At 36.7% G+C, this 20,544-nt stretch overlaps 1 protein-coding gene across 1 annotated transcript in view; it reads left to right on the forward strand.

Annotated features, from left to right (window-relative positions):
* The window catches only part of LOC137242864 (uncharacterized), a 41,646-nt gene extending 24,429 nt beyond the window's left edge, over window positions 1-17,217 (forward strand). Inside the window, exons 4-6 of the mRNA XM_067770117.1 lie at window positions 13,632-13,708; window positions 13,773-13,862; window positions 16,829-17,217. Coding sequence (XP_067626218.1) covers window positions 13,632-13,708; window positions 13,773-13,862; window positions 16,829-17,046 — 385 coding nt within the window. The 3' untranslated portion in view covers window positions 17,047-17,217. The remainder of the gene's footprint in view (window positions 1-13,631; window positions 13,709-13,772; window positions 13,863-16,828) is intronic.
* Window positions 17,218-20,544: the final 3,327 nt, after the last annotated feature.

A 20,544-nucleotide genomic window follows, 5' to 3' on the forward strand; every position in this document is an offset into this window, starting at 1 on the left:
TTAGATCAAATATTGTTTACCTTGGCACCGAAGGATTTGCCAAATGCCCTTGCCAAGGCTCAAGAGTTAAATGCCAATCAAATGAGGTCACAATTTGCTTTGCAATATTCGCCAAGCCACCCGCAGAAAACTTTTAATTCATCTCCCCACAGACTACCTTATAATAATCGGAGAAATCAGGGGTTCAGAATAATTTGAGGTACCCGCAGAAAAATAGTCCAATATTCGGCGACGATAAAAAAACCCGTCCAGAGCCAATGGATGTAGATCCATCCCTGCAAATTGAGAATAGGCCTAGTAATAGATATATGCCACAGGGAGTTGGAAACAATTCGCAAAACAACAATTTTAATAAAAGAGTTGGAGGTGCGCAAGTCAGTGCGCAACCACAGGAAAAAGTACAACGAGTAAATAATATTAATGAAGGCCATTTTTTCGGCCAAAAGTAAGCTTGCCATATATATATCTGTATGACCAAGCTATAAAAAAAGATTTTGAAATTTTAGTAGATACAGGTGCAAGATCCTGTTACATTAGGAAGGGAATTTATAGGAATCCAAAAGAATTGGATATTTATAAGAGGATAAAAACCATTAATGGTTATACAATAATAAGATTTTACCACGAAATTCAACTGTTTTGGATTTGGATTTACCACTCAACACAGATGTCAGAGCAGAAATTCGCATGGATGTGGAAAGACCCTTTGGTCCAAGCAATATCCATATCCAATGTCTGTTAATGGTTTTGTTAATGAAGAAGTCCAAAGTCTATTGCAGAAGAGGATTATAAGGGAAAGTAAGAGTCCATATAACTCTCCATGTTGTGTAGTTCCAAAAAAGGGAATTAATAAGGATGGAAGTCCTAAGTTACGCTTAGTGATTGATTTTAAAAAAATAAGCGAAAAAACTATTCCGGATAGATATCCGATGCCGAATCCAGAGATCATACTTTCAAATTTGGGGGAATCAAAATATTTTTCAACGATAGATCTCGAATCTGGATTTCATCAAATATTAATGAGAAAAGAGGATATTGAAAAAACGGCGTTCTCCGTTAATAACGGGAAGTATGAGTACGTGCGGATGCCCTTTGGCCTTCGCAACGCTCCCAGCATATTCCAACGGACTATGAATAATATTTTGCATGAATATATGGGGAAGTTATGTCATGTCTACATTGATGACATTATAGTATATTCACGTAATTTGGAGGATCACTTGAAACATCTAGAATTGGTAATAGGAGTACTGAAAACGGCCCATATGAAAATATCTCTAGAAAAGTCTAGGTTTATCGAGCAAGAAGTTGAGTTTCTGGGATACATTGTATCTCATAAGGTCATTAAAACCGATCCGAAGAAAATAGAAGCAATAAAAAATTATCCAATACCAAGAACTCTACGTCAGGTTAGAGGATTTTTAGGTTTAACGGGATATTATAGGAAATTTATAGAAGGTTATGCTAAAATAGCAAAACCAATTACAAAATATTTACAAGGGGAAAATGGTAAAATCTCCCAATATAAATAAAAAAAAACTATTGTAAATCTAGACCAAGAGGCAATAGCTGCTTGCGAAAAACTAAAGTGATTGTTGTGTCAGCAGATAGAATTGATAAAACCAGATTTTACAAAAAAATTTGTTGTAACAACGGATGCATCAAATGTAGCCGTAGGAACTGTGTTATCTCAATAGGGGAGACCAGTGACTTTTATTTCAAAAACATTAACCACGACTGAAAAAAACTATGCGACAAATGAAAAGGAATTATTTGCCATTGTGTGGGCATTGAAGAATTTACGAAATTACCTTTATTCGGTGAGAGATTTGGAGATTCACACCGACCATCAACCATTATCATTTACAATTTCTGAAAGAAATCCAAATATCAAAATGAAAAGATGGAGGGCATTTATTGAGGAGTTTTCCCCAAAAATTATTTATAAACCAGGTGCAATAAATGTGGTTACAGATGCTTTATCCCGGCAAATTTTAAATAATGTAACAGAGTCGGAAAATGATGAAAGTAACTCAAGCGACTCTTTAACTAATATACAACATTCTGCAGAAAGTAGTGATGAATATCAAATTGCTGCAACAAAAAAACCATTAAATTATTTCAAACAGCAAATCCTTATTGATAAGGGTGCTAGAATTACAGCCTTGGAAGCCATCTTTCCATTTAATAACAAACGCTTTTTGATCGAATATGATCAACCTGAAAATATTCCTTCGGTTTTGACAGAATATTTGAATCCAAAATTGGTTACCGCAATTTACTGCACACCAGAGTTGCTTTATGGAATTAAACATGTCTTAAGAGAAACTTACACATCGACAAAATTTATGCATTCTAGATCTTTCCCTAATGATATTACTAATTGGGAGGACCAAGCGGCTATTATAGAACAAACTCATAATCGCGCACACCGCAATTATAGAGAAAACTTAAAACAAATCAAAGATCAGTACTATTGGCCCGAAATGTACAAGCAATTTAAACAATATTCAAGAAATTGCGAAGTATGTAACAAGAATAAATACGACAGGCATCCGAAAAAGATTCCAATTGGGGAAGTTCCAATACCGGAAAGAGAGGGAGAACAAGTACATATTGATATTTTTTATGCTCAACATTTGAAATTTATTACTTGCATTGATGCATATTCTAAATATTTGGTAGTAAAGCAAATTGAAGATAAAATTAATTTGGAGGAAAAAGTAATGGAAGTTATCCAAAGTTTTCCTGAGTTAAAGGAAATAACGGTTGATGATGAACCTGGGTGTATTACAATGCAATTTAAATCTTTAATGCAAAGATTAGGAATAAGAATTATTTTTTGTATTCCAGGTCATAGCACAACTAATGGACAAGTTGAAAGAGTGCATTCGACAGTAATAGAAATCGCGCGTTGCATTAAACACGAATATAATTTAATAAGTTTTGCTGAGTCGATATATCGTGCTGTGCATCAATACAATAAAACGATTCACTCAGTAATAGAAGAAAAACAATTTCAAATATTTTTTAATAAAGTGCCACTTGATGCAGTTCGGTCAAAGCTTTTGACTGCGCAAAATAAAATGTTAGATAGGGAAAATAGAAACAGGGCTAGTAAAACATACCAACGTGGCGATGTTATATATGAAAAAATTATAGGGGAGAGAAATAAGCTAAAACCTAGATTTAAAAAGCAAGTGGTAAAGGAAGATTTAGGAAATAAAGTTAGAATCAATTATAGGAATAGAATAGTACATAAAGATAACATTAAATCTTAACTTTAATTGCAGGGAATGGAGTTTATCATATTTCTGGCATTACTTACTATAGTAGGGACGGATATAATCGATTATACAAGAGAAGATTATGTATTAATAGAAGATGGAGACGTAGCATTATACAACGACTTTGGTGACCTTTTCCATGTTACAAATTTAGCTTATTTTTCCGAAATATTACTACTAGATGAGGAGGATTACAACAAAAATTTAGGTTATGATAATGTTAGGGAAATTGACATACGTGACGAGTTTCATATCAATATGGACCCAGAAATAGAGCTAATACAGACGTTGTTAGGGCAATTAAAAAAACGGAGAGACGTTTAAAAAGGGAATTAATGAATTAGGGACTTTATGGAAGTGGATAGCCGGTACCCCGGATCACGACGATTTAGTTTTGGTAAATAATAAATTAAACGAGTTAATTTTAAATAACAACAAACAATTTATGACAAATTCAGAAGTATTTAAAGTTATTTCTCAATTATCAGAGACAATAAAAAACGCAAATAAAAATTATTATGCTACACAACTAAGGAAACGTAGGAATAAACTTTTACTACTATGGTTAAGTTCATATTTATCCAGCAGGCGGAGTGTTGTTACTGTTGATGGGGAGTCTTCTATTCCCTTTATTGCCTCTTCTCGGGTACCACAGGGGAGTATACTAGGTCCATTATTATTTAATCTTTTTATTAATGACATTAGCAATAGCTTTATGACATTACCAAGCTACATCTGTGGTGTCTCAGGTCTCATCTGTCCTTAAATGCATCTAAATGCTTTCATGTGACCTATTCTAAGTCATCCAATATACTTAGCTCAAAATATAGTATTTCTAATTGTGAACTTCAATGTCTTAGTGAGATTAAGGACCTTGGGGTTATATTTGATAGCAAGTTTTCCTTCAATAATCATATTAGCCACGTTGCCTCTAAATCTTACTCAATGCTGGGTTTTGTTAGGCGCAATTCCGCGAAGTTCTGTGACCCTTATACTTTTAAAGCTCTCTATACTTCTTTTGTAAGGTCTCATTTAGAATATGCTGTCTTTATTTGGAGACCTAGTACTATGACAGCTATAAATAGACTAGAGAGAATACAAAAACGCTTTCTTAAGTATGCTCTTTGGACGTTAAATTTTGAGGAGCCAATACCATCTTATACTGCTCGTCTTACATTACGTCTCAAATCCTTGGAGAGTCGAAGATCTATACTCTCCTTGTCCTTTACTTTCAAAATTGCCAAGGGCCTAATTAACGGTCCATACTTATTAGAAAGGATTCGGTTTAATGTCCCTCAACGGTTTCTTCGTAATATGTCTCCTTTCTATGGGGTTAATACGAGAACGCTATATGCTCGTAATGCTCCCGTAAATCGTGCTTTAAGGGAGTTTAATTCACTAAGTGATGCTATCACTTTGGATTTTTCGATGCCAATTAATGCTTTTCTCGTGATGCTTAACTCAGCCCTATAAGTGGTTCGATTTATAGACAAAATTAGTATGTAACCTATAAATTAGTTAAGTACATAGTCTGTAAGGATTGTATTCCAAAGACTCATAAATAAAGAAATAAAGAAATAAATGAATTACAGAATATTATTATATATATATATATATTATAAATTTTGAATTCAGCAATTTTACATTTAGATGAAATTATAGACATTATTGCAAACGAGCATGGACGATTGAGTGTGACAGATTTAATAGATATTTCTAGTTTTAAAATATTACAGAATAAATATTTAATAGTTATTTATATTAGGTATCCAACAATTTTTTTAGATTGTAAATTTTACGAAGTAAGAGCATTTGCTAAGTAAGATAGTAAGTTATTTATGGAAAAAGAGATTGAAAAATGTGAGAATCAATATGTTAATGTTAAAAATTGTAAGAAAGAAATAGTGAATGTATATTGTGAAATAAAATCTTCAAATTCTTGTTCAGTGGATATTTTGTTAGGAAAAATGACTAGATGTATAAAAATTAAAGAAAGGAATAAAGAAATTGATGTAATAAAAGATGGAGTTATTTTAGTTTCAGGAAATCATACTGCTGACAATCATATTGTATATGGAGTTTATCTCGTAACTTTTAAAAATCAGTCAAAGATTGACAACGTAAATTATGAGAACACAGATGCAAAAATATGGAAATATGTAAAAAATAATAAATTCAGTAGCTTTGAAATTGTCAAATATATAGAATCTGAAGACTTAAATTTAAAATTTGAAAATATAAACTTTATTGATGTCATAAAAGGTGAAATAAAATCAAAACACATATTTTGGATAGGTTTAATAATAGTAACAGTTATATTTATGATAATAGTTCTAGTCAAAGCTGCTAATCAATACAAAATATTTAAGCAAAGAAAACAAACTGAAATTAATGAAAAGAGATTTAAAAATTTAAGTTCTCAAATTGACGGGACGCTTCATCTGATGAAAGGGGGAGTTAAGGAACATGACTCCACTCAAATGAGGAAGCAAATATAAACAAAAATCTTTAAACGTTGCTATTTGATTTATTTACGAAATCCGTTGTAACATTGCATTCCCACATACTGACATTGCGTTAGCCAGCTGATGCAATGCCAGGAGTAAAATTACTAAGGTATCGTATTAAGATAAACATCTTATTCAATATGCCTATTGTAAAGTATTTGGAAGTTACAAATAATAGTAAAATGTAGTTAGTCAGTTTTTTGAGCGGCATTGAAATAAAGTGCAAGAGTTTTTTAAAAAGCCAATTTACCCTACTTAAACTTTAATTTGTATAATTTCTCATTTGAGTAATACTTGCACAAATTATTGCCCTCTCTTTTGACAACTCAGGTAAGATATATGCATATGTTTGTACATTGCTTCTCCGCTGCTCGTATACTTATTATTGATTCGTTTATGTAGATACATAATGATTGAATTATTGATGTGAATTCAAGTCACTGCTTAGCATAGGCCTAGAGATGGCAGTACCCCTTAGTGTTGCTAATATTCGTAACACTGCCCTCCACTTAAGTCTGATCGTCCCGATCAGACAAATCTCTCGATCTAAACGCTGCTAGCATCGCCAAATGTACCATTCTTCTATTTCGCGATTTCCCAATTGCTTGTATGCGGTAGATGACATTACTGATCGTCTTCACAACTCTGTACGGGCCTTCCCAACTGCACCGATAATTGGATGGAACACCTTTCCGCCAGTGAGGGTTGTATACTAGTTCCAAATCTCCCTCCCGGAAACCTTCCTAATTATTTTCCTTGTCGTACCTGTGTTTCATCTTACTACTCATTATCCTGGATCGTTCCCTCGCACTCTGTTGCTGGCCAATGAAGAACTACTTCGCAAAGCTTGATCTTGACGGATTGACTTTGCATCTTCAGTATCGTCTTGTCGTTTCACAACAGTAGTGCGCGCTGCCTTGAAACCACCCTTGCATTCTTTCTGGAAAATTCTTTCAGTCGTTTTAGTGCGTCCATTAGGGTCGGTCAATGCCAGTGTTTTTCTCGCAGGTACTTTTGATTTCGCTTTATTTGGCCCATTCGATCCATCAACCTTTGCTCGATCTACTTTCCTTGACTTTCGTGGTCTCTGTCGAATCTCCTCCACCAGCACTCGCTTATTGCTGAACCCTTTTTCCAAACTGAAGTTAAGTGGCACATTTTGGTTCTCATAACGCATCACCCTTCTCTGAATATAGATCTTGATGTCATGGTCAACCAAGAAATCAACTCCCAATATAAATTCATCAACAACCTCCGCCACAACGAATTTGTGTAAAACCATGACCTTCCCAATTAAGACTTCACAGATCACTTCTCCCAGGACTTGGTTCTACTCGCATGTGACCGTACGCAACCTCGCTCCAGGTAATAACTTTACTCTCCTGTAGACCAAATCAGATCGAATCAAGGAATGAGATGCGCCCGTATCTACAGTCAGTATATGTTCTTTACCATCCACATTCCCTCTGACGGTAAGACTGCTCGATTTTCTACCAGTTTGCAACACAGTTATCACAGGATATTTAATAGCTGGATCTAGCTCTCGATCTCTACCTCTTACTCGCTCTTGCTCATCTCCTCCAGCTTTGCGTTTACGCCCACCCACATTGTTGGAACTATTAGGACCAAGATCGCAATGACGTGCAATGTGACCGGACTTCCCGCATTGGAAGCAATTGATAACTTTATCACTCCGCTTTTGCGATCCTTTCAGCGGCTTCAATATTGCGTCTACCCACTCTGGCCTTTCTACTTCCACACGGCGTGCTTTGAAAACTCGCTTAACAGAAGCGACGCTGTTTCCTCAATCAGATGACATGACACCGTTTCTGCGAATGTTGGCTTTGGGTTTGCTTAAGTAAATTAACGTGTTATGGTACGTTTTATATTTTTAAAAAAGGAAGCGGACTTGCGTCCGCTTTCATATTTATTGGTTGTGATTCAACTTAAGAATAATTACAATGAATGTCTTAACTTAAAATTACACCTATCATTGGCCATACGTCACGTTGCATTTGCATGTGTGCCCTATTTCTTGTTATTGCCCAAAATCGAACTATTGCTGATTGTTGTTTACTGCGATCGTTGCTGACTGTTGTTTACTGTGGTTATTGCTGACTGTTGTTTGTTACAATTAAACCGATGATGAAGCATTTAATGAAGTTGCGCGTGCAGGCCGTTGGTAAGGGTCAGCTTGGTAAGCGGTTACCTTAACTTGTAGCTCGCTTTGTTTCAACGTTCCGTACGCCATTTATAAAGCTCTGAATCTTTACATTTTCAGTGTATTCCACGGGTGCGTCCGCATTCGCTAAATGTGCTAGCCTTCCAATATCCGACACAAACTCTTGCAATGTTTCACCAGGCCTCTGGAAGCGGTTCAGCAACTCCATTTGGTATATCTGTCTAAAATACTTGTGGAAAACGACAAACGAAAGCACGTTGTGGAAAATATATTGTTTCTACGCATCCGCCATTTGCTAACACGCCATGAATGACTTGCAAAATTCCGAAGTTTCCCTTGTTAGTGATGCACCTCCGCTTATTGGTGCATGCAGCAGTAATCCACAATCACATGTTTCGGCGGGTAATTTATCAATTGGAACACCTGCTACCACAATGCCAGGGAGTGTGTCCGCAATATTTTCCACGAATAGTGCTTACCAAATGTCACCATACACATCGCTACATGCCGGGCTCGGAGGCCTGGGTGTACCCATAAGTCAACAGCCATGTTATACTAGCACACATATGTTGCATAACCAATATCTTTATAATGGTGTACCCTCTTATATTGGTAAACCTCAGCTAAACTCAACGTTTGCTCACCCATCTGGATGCGTGTACGGTCAGAGCCGTCACGGACCGAATAGTACCATTTTCACATCCATTCAAAGGGGTAACGACCAGCATGCATCGCAATTGCCATTCGATACATCACAGGCTAACGTGGGCACTGCATATATAGGAACATATGGCGCTGCCGCACCATACCAACCCGTCTCACCAGTGCACGGCTGTTCCGGGCAACCACATGGAGGTTTAGCGCCCGTCAGCGACAGCACGTGGGGTGGTCTATACACGCAGCCTCGGTACAATCTGGACGTAAGCCTGACACCATCGCAAGCGGCAGCACGACACGTGCTTAGTAAAGATCTGCCACTCTTCTCTGGAAAAGCAGAGGAGTGGCCGCTCTTCATCACGAACTACGAGCAATCAACTGAACGTTGTGGGTTCACTGAACAGGAAAATCTAATTCGACTTCAAAAGTCACTACGCGGGGCGGCTCTAGAAGCTGTGAGAGGGAAACTAATGATGCCCTCCACCGTTCACCTTGCCATTGCTACATTGCGCATGCTTTTCGGGCGACCCGATGTAATCCACGATACACTTCAGCGCAAGTTGAGACAAATGCCAACAGTAAAAACTGATCGGTTGCACACCCTAATCGATCTCGCTCTGGCCGTTCAAAATTATAGGGCAACGATGCGACTAGTCGCTAAGACCCAACGCCTGCATCGTTGCCCTATAATTTTGAACGGCCAGAGCGAGATCGATTAGGGTGTGCAACCGATCAGTTTTTACTGTTGGCATTTGTCTCAACTTGCGCTGAAGTGTATATCTGTCTCGTATCGTCTATCTAGAGCGCCCATCAATGCTTCATAACAGTTCCGTTCGCCCTCTGGAATGGTTTGTAAAATCTCAGCTGCAGGCCCTTTCAACGCCATGAACAGTGCAGCAACTTTATCTTCAGCATTCCAGTTGTTCACTGCTGCGGTCTTCTCAAACTGTAGCTTAAAGACCTGGAAAGGAACAGAACCGTCAAAGGATGATGTTTTTACCTTTGGATTACTCGTTGAAACTGCTAGGCGATTTAGTTGCAACTGCTCGATACGTCCTCTCAAAGCATTCACCTCGGCCTCGATTTTTTCTTCAAACTTTAAAATTTTTGTATCTTGTGCCTCCAACTTCGAGGAAATACGTCCTTCTTGCTCTTCCAGTTGAGCAGAGACCTGCGATGATATCTGTGCTGAAATTTGCGCCGACATTTCGGATATTCGTGCTTCTTGTGCTTCAATCTTGGCTGTTATTTCAGATGACATTTCTGCAATACGTGTCTCCTGTGATTCCATCTTGGATGCCATATATGTCTTCTGTTCTTCCAGTTGAGTTTCCATCTTGGATGTTACTGTCGACATTTGTGCAGATATTGCATCTAATATTGTGTTCAAGTCTGTGTTCGCCATTGTCTGCGGTGTATCGTTCTTCTCCCCAATTTTTGTTGTTGTCTCGTCGCCATTAAGATGAAAGACATACTCTTCCACGTTAATTCCTTCTGATTCCATTGCCTCTCGTAGTCTTGCCTGAAGTTCGAGTTTATTGCCGGTTGTATACAATCCACGGGCTTCCAACTCCTTTTTCAGTTGCTGGATCCTTAATTCACTTAAATTCGCCATGTCCTTGTTGTGCTCTGCAACTCTGGAATTTATTCAACAATTCCTCTTCTGACACCAATTGTAACTAATTTACTGCAATTCCCCTTATTTGCAATCATCTGCCAACGTTCGTATCGCTAAACTGTTGAATAAATAACTCCAATATTGAATAATGGAAAAATGGGCTTTATTAAAGTACCTCACAATAACACTTATACTTTGCAACGAATAGCTTGCTTAATACCAAACTGATTGATAGCCCAAATGAAACTGACTTTCAAAATAATACTGCTATTGCTCGCTAGATAGCGTCTTATTCGAAACTGCCCATAGCGCCTCTACCTCTGATCCTTTTATACACTGTGATTTCTTCGTGGCATCTTCTAGGCACTTCCAGAATTTTACTTAGTTATAAATTTCTCAGCTACAACTACAGATGTATAATTTCTCATTTGAGTAATACTTGCACAAGTTATAGCCCTCTCTTGTGACAACTCAGATAAGATATATGCATGTGTTTGTGCATTGCTTCTCCGCTGCTCGTATGCGTACATATGTGCAGACGCAATTATTGATTCGTTTATGTAGATACATAATGATTGAATTATTGATGTGAATTCACGTCACTGCTTAGCATCGGCCTAGAGATGGCAGTACCCCTTAGTGTTGCTAATATTCGTAACAATATTGTTCCAGAGCGGTTAAGTTCTGCAGCTGGTACAATTGAGGGGATGTGTGGAATAATGGTATAAGTCGAGTTACACCGTTTTTCCATAAATCAACTAAATAAAAAGGGCACGATTAAACACACATATCATATTAATCTTATAAAATAATAGTGATATTTAACAAAGATATTAGCTTCATTTAGGAGAGCAGAGAAGTGTTTCCTCCATAATCCAAGTATTCTCTGGATATCAGTTACAAACTTGCCGTTTTCGTTCTTACTGGAGTTTGCCCCGGTCTTAAAACCTTCCGTCTGTCGCGGAATTTTTGGTAAATTTTTCGGGCGTTATTCCTGGTGGCTAGCAGCTCAAGCTCCTCGCACTCACGGCTTTCTGCCCCTGCTTTTTTCTTCCTGAAAAGGCGTATCGCCCTTTTTAAGTCGCGATACCGTTCACCCACTCCTCTTGTTGCACTCGCTTTTACGTAGCCCTATAGGCAGCGTCTTTTGTTGTGGTTGCAACGCGGCATTTTTCATCGTACCAGTTGTTTTCCGTGGCCGCCGGTAACCAATTTTTTTCTCGGCGGCAGTACGAATTGCTTTGGAGATATGCTCCCACTGCTTCTGCATTCCGTCAGGCTGAGTTGTGCTCTGAGCGAGCAGGCGTGAGAGTCGAGTTGAGAAATCATTGGCAGTCTGTTGCGATTGCAGCCTTTCGACGTCTAACATTCTTTGTGTTTTTTGTTCCTTGGTTTTAGCCGCGCAGAGGCGGGTGCGTATTTTGGTTGCGACGAGATTATGGTGCGAGTCGATGCTAGGTCCTCGGATCGTGCGCGCATCTAATACACTGGAGGCATGCCGTCCGCTTATCACAACCGGCAAGGTCAATAAGCCTCAGCCGTGTGCTATCTTTAGTGCAATTTATTGAGAACGAAGGAAGAAAAAGATTTTAAATCCACAATTTGATTTAAAAAAAAATTTCTTTCAACCCACACGACTACACTTGTCTTTATATTATAGATACGGCCCGAATTCGAACCAATAATTTTCGATGCAGACAATTATCGCAGCGGAAAGAGGTGAGAGCAGAGTCACGCCAAAGCAGTGTACAGTATGCTCTACGCTGGGACCTCGAAAACAATTGCTGCCAAGTGTTTGCCTGCATAGATGACTTAGACATGCTGGTTAGAGATACATTTCTTGTAAAGTAAAAAATTAAGCCTCAAATCAGCCAAGCAAACACTTGACTGGAGAGCTGATCTGCCGAATTGATTGCTCTCAACAAGGCTCATGCAGTCCTGGTGATTAGGGTTCCGAAAATATTGATTAGGGATCTTACGAATACTCAAAACCGCTTCGTGTTGAAGCCGTATTGAGGACGATGAGATTAAATCATGTTGTCCCTACATGCTTTAAGTGTTCAGAACTTTTTTCGGCACTAGGTTATTGGTGGTGGTACATGGTTGTTGTTGTTGTAGCGATTAGGTTACTCCCTGGGGAGTGTTATCAATGTGATGGTCCTTTGTCGGATCCGATACGCTCCGGTAACACAGCACCATTAAGGTGCTAGCCCGACCATCTCGGGAACGATTTACATGGCCACATTGAACCACTCCCTCCCTCCCCACCCCCAGAGCCTCGTCTGTTAGTGAAACGGGATTCGCCGCTCGAAGGTGAGGTTGACAATTGGGTTGGAGAAGCTATATATTGCGCTACACAACCCCTTGGTACATGGTCTAATTTAGTGGTATTTGAAAACACATCGTCGCTACGAATGAGTTCTCCATGTTGAATTCATTTACTCGAGGTGTTACTTACATAATTCCTGTTCAACCGATTTAACTGCTTTGGCCATCCAAAAAGTTGCTCCAGTCGATTTTTCATTTGACTGACGGGTGCCAATTGGTATTACAAAAGGAATTCAGATAGTTCTTTATCTGGTCTTTCCAGCGGAGAGGGCCGCCCTGTCTGAAATTTCGTTTAGTTTTGAGCCGCTGTCCTTCCCGATTCCAGCTAGGCTGAAGGTGTTGCTCAACGTCATTTTGCACAGCCGTATAAACCAAATGCAGGCATAATGCATATGGGCTGCTCGTTTTCGTTCTGTCCAAGACGGTTTTAAACTTGACGAAGGGTAATGTGTGTCAATTCTTTTTTCGCGACTTTTTTCCAAGATTTGGCGTATAGTGAAAATCTGGTCGATTGGGGATTTACCAGATTTGTGTAGACTGGGCAAAGAACACTTGAATTTCAAGCGTCAGACATGCACTCGTCCGATCATATTTCACGCATCCGATGGTATTTCGCACAAAGGCTTATACATGCACCTTATATCAACTCCTCGTCGCCGTATTCGAATAGCTCTGCAAGAAATCCATCAGCACCCGCGGTCTGGTTGTTTTTTAATCTGGTTATTGGTATTCTGATTTCGTTATAGTCGGGTGGAGGAACATACATCCATAAATTCATCGATTGCGGGCTCAAGAAAATCATCTTCCTTGGGCGATAGGTACATCGCTGTCTCCATTTGGATGGTCAGAGAAATATTCCCAATATAATACTCTCTGAACATGGGATAAAAACCTCATGCTCCTCGCACTCACGCCTTTCTGCCTATGCTTTTATCCTCCTGCAAAGGCGTCTCGCTTTCTCTTTAAAATCGCAGTAGCGTTCACATATTCTTCTTGTTGTTTACTTTGAAAATATACACAACAGTTTAACATGCATTTTTCACATCTATTAGCGGGACCGTAGATCATAGAACCAGGACACTTATATTAGTTTCGGAGGGACAAGTTCAATTTGAATATGATGGAGACGGTATGTTATTATAATCATGTATTTCTAAGAAATCTAAACTATAAATTTTATTTATATTTTGCAGCTTGGCCTGTTAATCACAAAATTCTAAATGTTGATTACGAAAAATATGTCATCTTCTATTACTGCCATGAATTTTCGCGTAGATACTCCGGTTAGTACTTTTTGTTTTGAATAAGCATTTCGATTTGTGTCTATGTCCGAACGCCGCCAAACCAGGTCCCTATTAAGCATGTTCGTCACCGAAAGCGAATGGTCTGCTAGATCTTTTGAGCGATATAAGTATAAATAGAAGCGGTTTTCTGATTGGTGGAAAATCAGTGCTAGTGAAAACCTTTTCAAATCTAAAGTTTTTTGGACAATGTCTTATTTTACTTAAAGTTATTTCAGCCGACTTATTCTCATTCTCTACGCGATAAAGGCAGTAAAGAATATATAGGAGTACACGCTAGCACGATTCTCTCACATACAGGACATATATTTTAAAATGTATTGCAATGTATAGTTGATCTGGCCGGTCCGTTATGACCTCACATAGGATGAATGAGTCCATAGTTTCGTGCAATGTAAGGAGTAAAAAAACTTGTTTACTTATTTTTGTTTTAGTTTTATTTAAGAAACGTTCTTCGTATTTATACTCAGCGTGCTTTGCACACAGAGTATATTAACTTTGATTGGATAACGGTTGGTTGTACAGGTATAAAGGAATCGAGATAGATATAGACTCCCATATATCAAAATCATCAGTATCGAAAAAAATTGATTGAGCCATGTCCGTCCGTCCGTCTGTCCGTAAACACGATAACTTGAGTAAATATTGAGATACCTTCACCAAATTTGGTACACGAGCTTATCTGGACCCAGAATAGATTGGTATTGAAAATGAGCGAAATCGGATGATAACCACGCCCGCTTTTTATATATATAACATTTTGTAAAACACAAAAAATCTGATTATTTAGTAAATAATACGCCTAGAATGTTGAAATTTGACATTGAGACTCTTGACAAAAATTTGGAAAAATTTTTTTAAATGGGCGTGGCAACGCCCACTTATGATAAAATCAATTTTACAAATATTATTAATCATAAATCAAAAATCGTTAAACCTACCGTAACAAAATTGCCTTATTATAAGGAATGCTTTGAAGAAAAATTAACGACATCGGTTAAAAACCACGCCCACTTTTATATAAAAGATTTTTAAAATGGTCGTGGACGAATAAAATATGCTATGTCTTTGCAAAAAAGAGCTTTATATCTATGGTATTTCATTTGCCATGTGGATTTAGAACAATAAATAGGGAAAACTTAAAATTTAAAAAAATGGGCGGTGCACCGCCCCTTTTATGACTAAGCAATTTTTTATATTTCGGGAGCCATAACTCAAAGAAAAATTTACATATCGTAATGAAATTGTGTACACATATTTTCCTTATAGCAGAAAATATTTCTAGTAAAAATGGACGGGATCGGTTATAGACCACGACAACTCAGATATAAAACAAGTTTAAAAGGGTCGTAGACTAGAGCAATAGGTTATAATTTAGCAAAAGATAGTTTTGAATCAATGATATTTCACTTATCAAGTTTTACTGTAAGAGTAAATGGGGAAACATTTTTCTTTTAAACTGGCGGTGCCACATGTTATGTAGAAAAGTAATTTATGTGAAATGAAATGTACAATTGAAGCTCACGTTGAGTATATAAATTTCGGTTACACCCGAACTTAGACACCTTTACTTGGTATGAACAAATTTTATTATTTTTTTTTTTTACTTCTTTACCAATTGTCTCATAAATTCTTTTTTACATTAAAAACTTTTATAGAAAAATAATTTACTTAAGTTTTTTAAGTATTAATGAGCTTAAAGTCGATAAATGTCAATTATTATTCAATTATTATTTTTGGTTTTATTGGGAAAAACTGAAAAGAAGGAAACATTTACTGGTATATTGCGATGGTACCATTTCGAAAACTTCTTTTCAGTTTTTCCTAATAAAACCAAAAATAATAATTGAATAACAATTGTCATTTATCGACTTTAAGCTCATTAATTCATAAAGAATCTTAAGTAAAATTGAATACACCATTAAAGATACAAACATATAAAAAATAATTTGTTAATTTATTTGCTAAAATTTTTACAAATTTTTGAATTTTATTTAAATAATTTATTTTGTATTATTTTTTTAATACAATTTTTTGAATTACTAATTTTTATACAAAACTTTTCCTGTTATTTATTTTAATAATTTAATTAAATTCATTTGTTTAACTATTTTTTTTATAAAATATTTTTGTTATTTTTTTTTTTTTTTTTTTTCAAACAATATGTCTACTTATTTTTATCTAATACATTTTTAAACATTTTTCAAACTACTAACTATTTTTCAATGCAATCAATGATCAAATTGATAGGTAATAAAGAATAAATTTATTTTGCGGATTTTTCCGAGCAAGCAACAGAACAAAAATTCTCAAAACTTGTAGAAAAATTTAGCTCCCAATTTGATTTTCTGCATTGTTCAACTTTTGAAAGCAAAGACGCTTTTAAAAAATTTTCAAACTTCACTACAACTTAAGAAACATGTAAGAAAATTGCTTTGATTCCAGACTATTCCATGTTTGTGATGAGTTTGAGAACTCTAATTGAAAATCCCAAATTAACGTTAGCCTTGTTCACAACGTTAGCTCTAGAAAGAATCGCATATTTTGAATATGGGATTTTCACCAACTCTCAAATTGAGATACGTCAAACATTAAGCAAAATACAGCTGTTTTGTTGGGCTTGGTGTAGTTGTATTTGCAATAGGTTTTTGCTATTTTTTCAACAATATGATGGAAAGCAGAAAAAACAATGATACTGAAGATGGCCCAACATCGTAATAATTTCGCTAACATACCAAATTCGAATATTCCCACACATATCTTTAACATATTCCCTGAACCAAAAGTCTACGTAATGGATTCATTCATGGAGTTCAACAATCCATTTATACCTTTAATAAATTTCGAAAAATGAAGGACAAATGGAAGAACGTAATCACAATTTTACATGTCGTTCAAAAATCACATATAAACATATTTATAACATTAGTTTCGTTTCCAAAATTTAGAATACATTTCGATATATACACGAGACCTTAAACCGTCCAATAAAGTTAAAAAAGTTTACTTGAATGCTTTAAAAGACAAAGGTATTTCCACGAAGGAACTCGTACCGGCCCTTCATAAGGATTGCGGAGGTTATGGAGAGTCAGTCACAAAGCAGCTGAAGAAGCTGCTTAAAGAACGGGAGAAACAGGCGAAAAAGGCGGAAGGTGTTAAGTGTTAAATATTTTTGATTAATATCTAATTTACATTTGCATATACATACTTGTTGTATATTAAAAACATCTAGTTAGCATTTGTAATTGTAAGTAATTTTATTATAATACTGAAATTTCTTCTCATTCTTGTAATTGGATCTGAACACAAAATATAGAATTTTTTTGTTACAAGTTAATACTTTTTGTGGAATTTTTTAAATGTGTATCGGTAATTCTATTCATACTTTACGATATTACTGATCTAAGGTTGGCGATTACGAAATTTTATCGCGATAACTACGAGCTGTGGAAATATAGAATGCAGCTTATTATGAAGAAGCAAAAGGTTTGGGATGTCATTGAATGTCCTGTTCCTGCATGTCGAGATGCCTCATGGAAGCAGAGAGGTACGGATGCTTCAATTATTATTGAACCGGCGGTTGAAGATACGCAGATGGTGCGGATAAGCAGCTGTAAGTATGCAAAGGATGATTGGTCTGTCTTGCAGTTTACCGAGCATATGATACATTCATCACGGCGCTAGAACCGCGAGATGAAAAAGATCTCAGAATGACTCTTGTTGAGAATAAGTTATTTGAAGAATCTGAGAAACAAAATCAACGTTTTAAATATGAGGAATCAATATATTTATATTTGTTTTGCCGGCTCGAGTTCAATTAAAATAAAATAAAGCCACCATTTTTTTTGGAAAAAATTCTGATATATTACGGTTACTCAGCGGTAACATTCCTGAGGGATATAAACTTAAAAATTTATATAAACAAATAACGTTCTATAAACAAAATATTGATAAAAACAAGTAATAATAAATGACGTACATCAATTAACACGTCCTCTTACTTAGTTGTGGAGTTTTGTCCTCATTTATTTATAATTAAATGTCAGTAAAGGTGCGCGATGTTGTCCGTGTCAGCGTTATAGTTTAATCGTATATTTGGCGGAATGTTTATAATATATTGTGACGAATTTGAGTGATACTCACATCCCTAGTCTGATGCTAAGTAAATGAAGTCACAACAACAATAAAGCAGACAGTCACTTGTATCTACATAAACGAATCAATCATTATGTCTACACATATGTAGGTACACGCAGCTGAGAAGCAAGGCACAACCACATGCATATATCTGAGATACTCCTGAAAGTATACAATGAGAGAAGATATAAAATCGTGCAATTGTAGTTACAGCTGAGAAATTTGAGAGCTGATGGCCAACTAGTAGATTCTGGAAATGGAAGCGCCTAGAAGATGCGAACGAGGAAATCAGAGAGTATAAAAAGCAGCAAATGTTGAAGCGCTGGAAGTCGGTTTCTTTTGAGCTATCAATCAGTTTGGTTATTAAGCAAGCTATTCGTTGCAAAGTATAAGTGTTATTGTGAAGTACTTTAATAAAGGCCATTTTTCCATTATTCAGTATTAGATTTATTTATTCAACAGTTTGGCGATGCGAACGTTGGCAGAGGATTGCAAATGGGTGGAGTTGCAGTAAATTCGTTGCATTATAATATTTTCAGCGAGAAATGCTTGGAGTAATTGTTTCTTGCTGTAAGATGGATGCTTTAAAGAAATTTGGGGAGTGTCCGCTCAATGCACAGTGTGCCGTAAGCGGTGTTTTATGTGTAAATGAATTTGGGCATTATTTGATTTGGTTGTACCAACGTATATCTTGTTGCAGAGCTCTTTCTGGTTTCAATTATATGGGATTTTATAAATGACATTACTTTTGTCCATTTCCGGTATTTTTGACTTGGTTCTGTTAAATATGTTTTTAAGGGTACTGGTAGGCTTGTGAGATATTAATAACTATCATGAAAATGAAATGGTATATTAACTTTGTTAGGAATCTCGAAATTCTAAGTCCTTAAAGGAAAATGGATAGACCCACCAATAAGTATACCCAAATGATCAGGACGAAGAGCTGATTTGATTTAGTCATTTCCGTCTGTCCCTAAATCTTTGAGATATCTTGACGAAATTTGGTGAGCGGGTATTGGGTGTCCGATTAGACATTTGTCGGAACCGGCGGGATCGGACGACTTTAGCATATATCCCGCATACAACCGATTTTTCAAAACAGAGGGCTTTTGTCATATCTTACTCAATTGATCAGATTGAAACTTCAAACTTCACCATATGCTTTCGTATATTGCACATAATGTGGTCTGAAAAAATGGATTAGATCGGTCGTATATATGGCATATGTCCCCACAACCGATCGATCAGACATTAGGTCGAACTAAAGTCTGTTTTGTACTACCCGATTTAATGGCTGTATCAAAATTCTCTATTAAAGACATTAGGAGACATTTTGATTTAGCCAAATGGTTTGAGTAATACAAGCACAGCGTATAGTACGTAATTGGTTCCAAGGGAATACAATGTGCACCAAAATGGCGATAGAGCGGGGGAGGTCTCTCCCACCGGGCAGCATAGCCACCAACCAAACAACCAGGAAAGTCTGCGCTACTGCCACTTTTGGAGCTGACAATGGCAAAACTTTAAACCCTTGCGATTTGAGGTCATGAACATGAAATTTTCTGCCCAGCTGGTAAATGTGTTCAGCAAGAATACGCTGATAGCATCGTCATTCAATAGGTGTATGCGATAGACGGAGCAAAGGAAATCGGGTCAGATACGTCACCACCGGATGTGAATGAACAAGCTCTACAGATGCTGCTATATTAGACGTTCTTGGCGACATGAACGGCCCGATATGGGAATAATATATGCAAAACGAAGCCACAAGTAATGCATTAAAGCTGTTTGCCGGCGCCATGTTTGGAGATAAAAAGTTAAAGGTATCTGAACATCGTGGTGTGGTGGAAGGGTGCTCCGCCTGCCACACCGAAGGTCCTGAGTTCAACACCACAAAGTATCATCAAAAATTTAGAAACTAGTTTTTTCAGTTAGAAAAAGGTTTTTCTAATCGGGGTCGTTATGACCATATGAAATACACACAACATCAAATTTAAATGATTACAGCGTCAACGAGATTGAAAATTGGTTTTATTTAAAATTTTCGGATCAGGGTTGAGTCATTTTGAAATGAAACAAATCAAAATAAAAAATAAAAAATTATTGATCATTTTAAATTTTCTGATTGATGAATAAAAAATTATGTTTATACTCAGCTGAGCTTTGTTCGCATGACGGTACCTTGTAATGGCATAAAGTAATCGAGACAGATATAGACTTCTATATATCAAAATGATTAGGCGAAAAAAGAAATTCATTTAGCCATGTCCGTCCGTCCGTCCGTAAACACGATAACCTGAGCAAATTTTGAGGTATCTTAATGAAATTAGGTACGTAACTTCCTGGGCACTCATCTCAGATCGCTATTTAAAATGAACGAAGTCGGACTATAACCACGCCCACTTTTTCGATATCGAAAATTTCGAAAAACCGAAAAAGTGCGATAATTCATTACCAAAGGCGGATAAAGCGATGAAACTCGGTAGGTGGGTTGACTTTATGACGCAGAATAGAAAATTAGTAAACT

This window comes from Eurosta solidaginis, chromosome 2 (assembly GCF_040869045.1).
Source record: "Eurosta solidaginis isolate ZX-2024a chromosome 2, ASM4086904v1, whole genome shotgun sequence".
Taxonomy (NCBI): domain Eukaryota; kingdom Metazoa; phylum Arthropoda; class Insecta; order Diptera; family Tephritidae; genus Eurosta; species Eurosta solidaginis.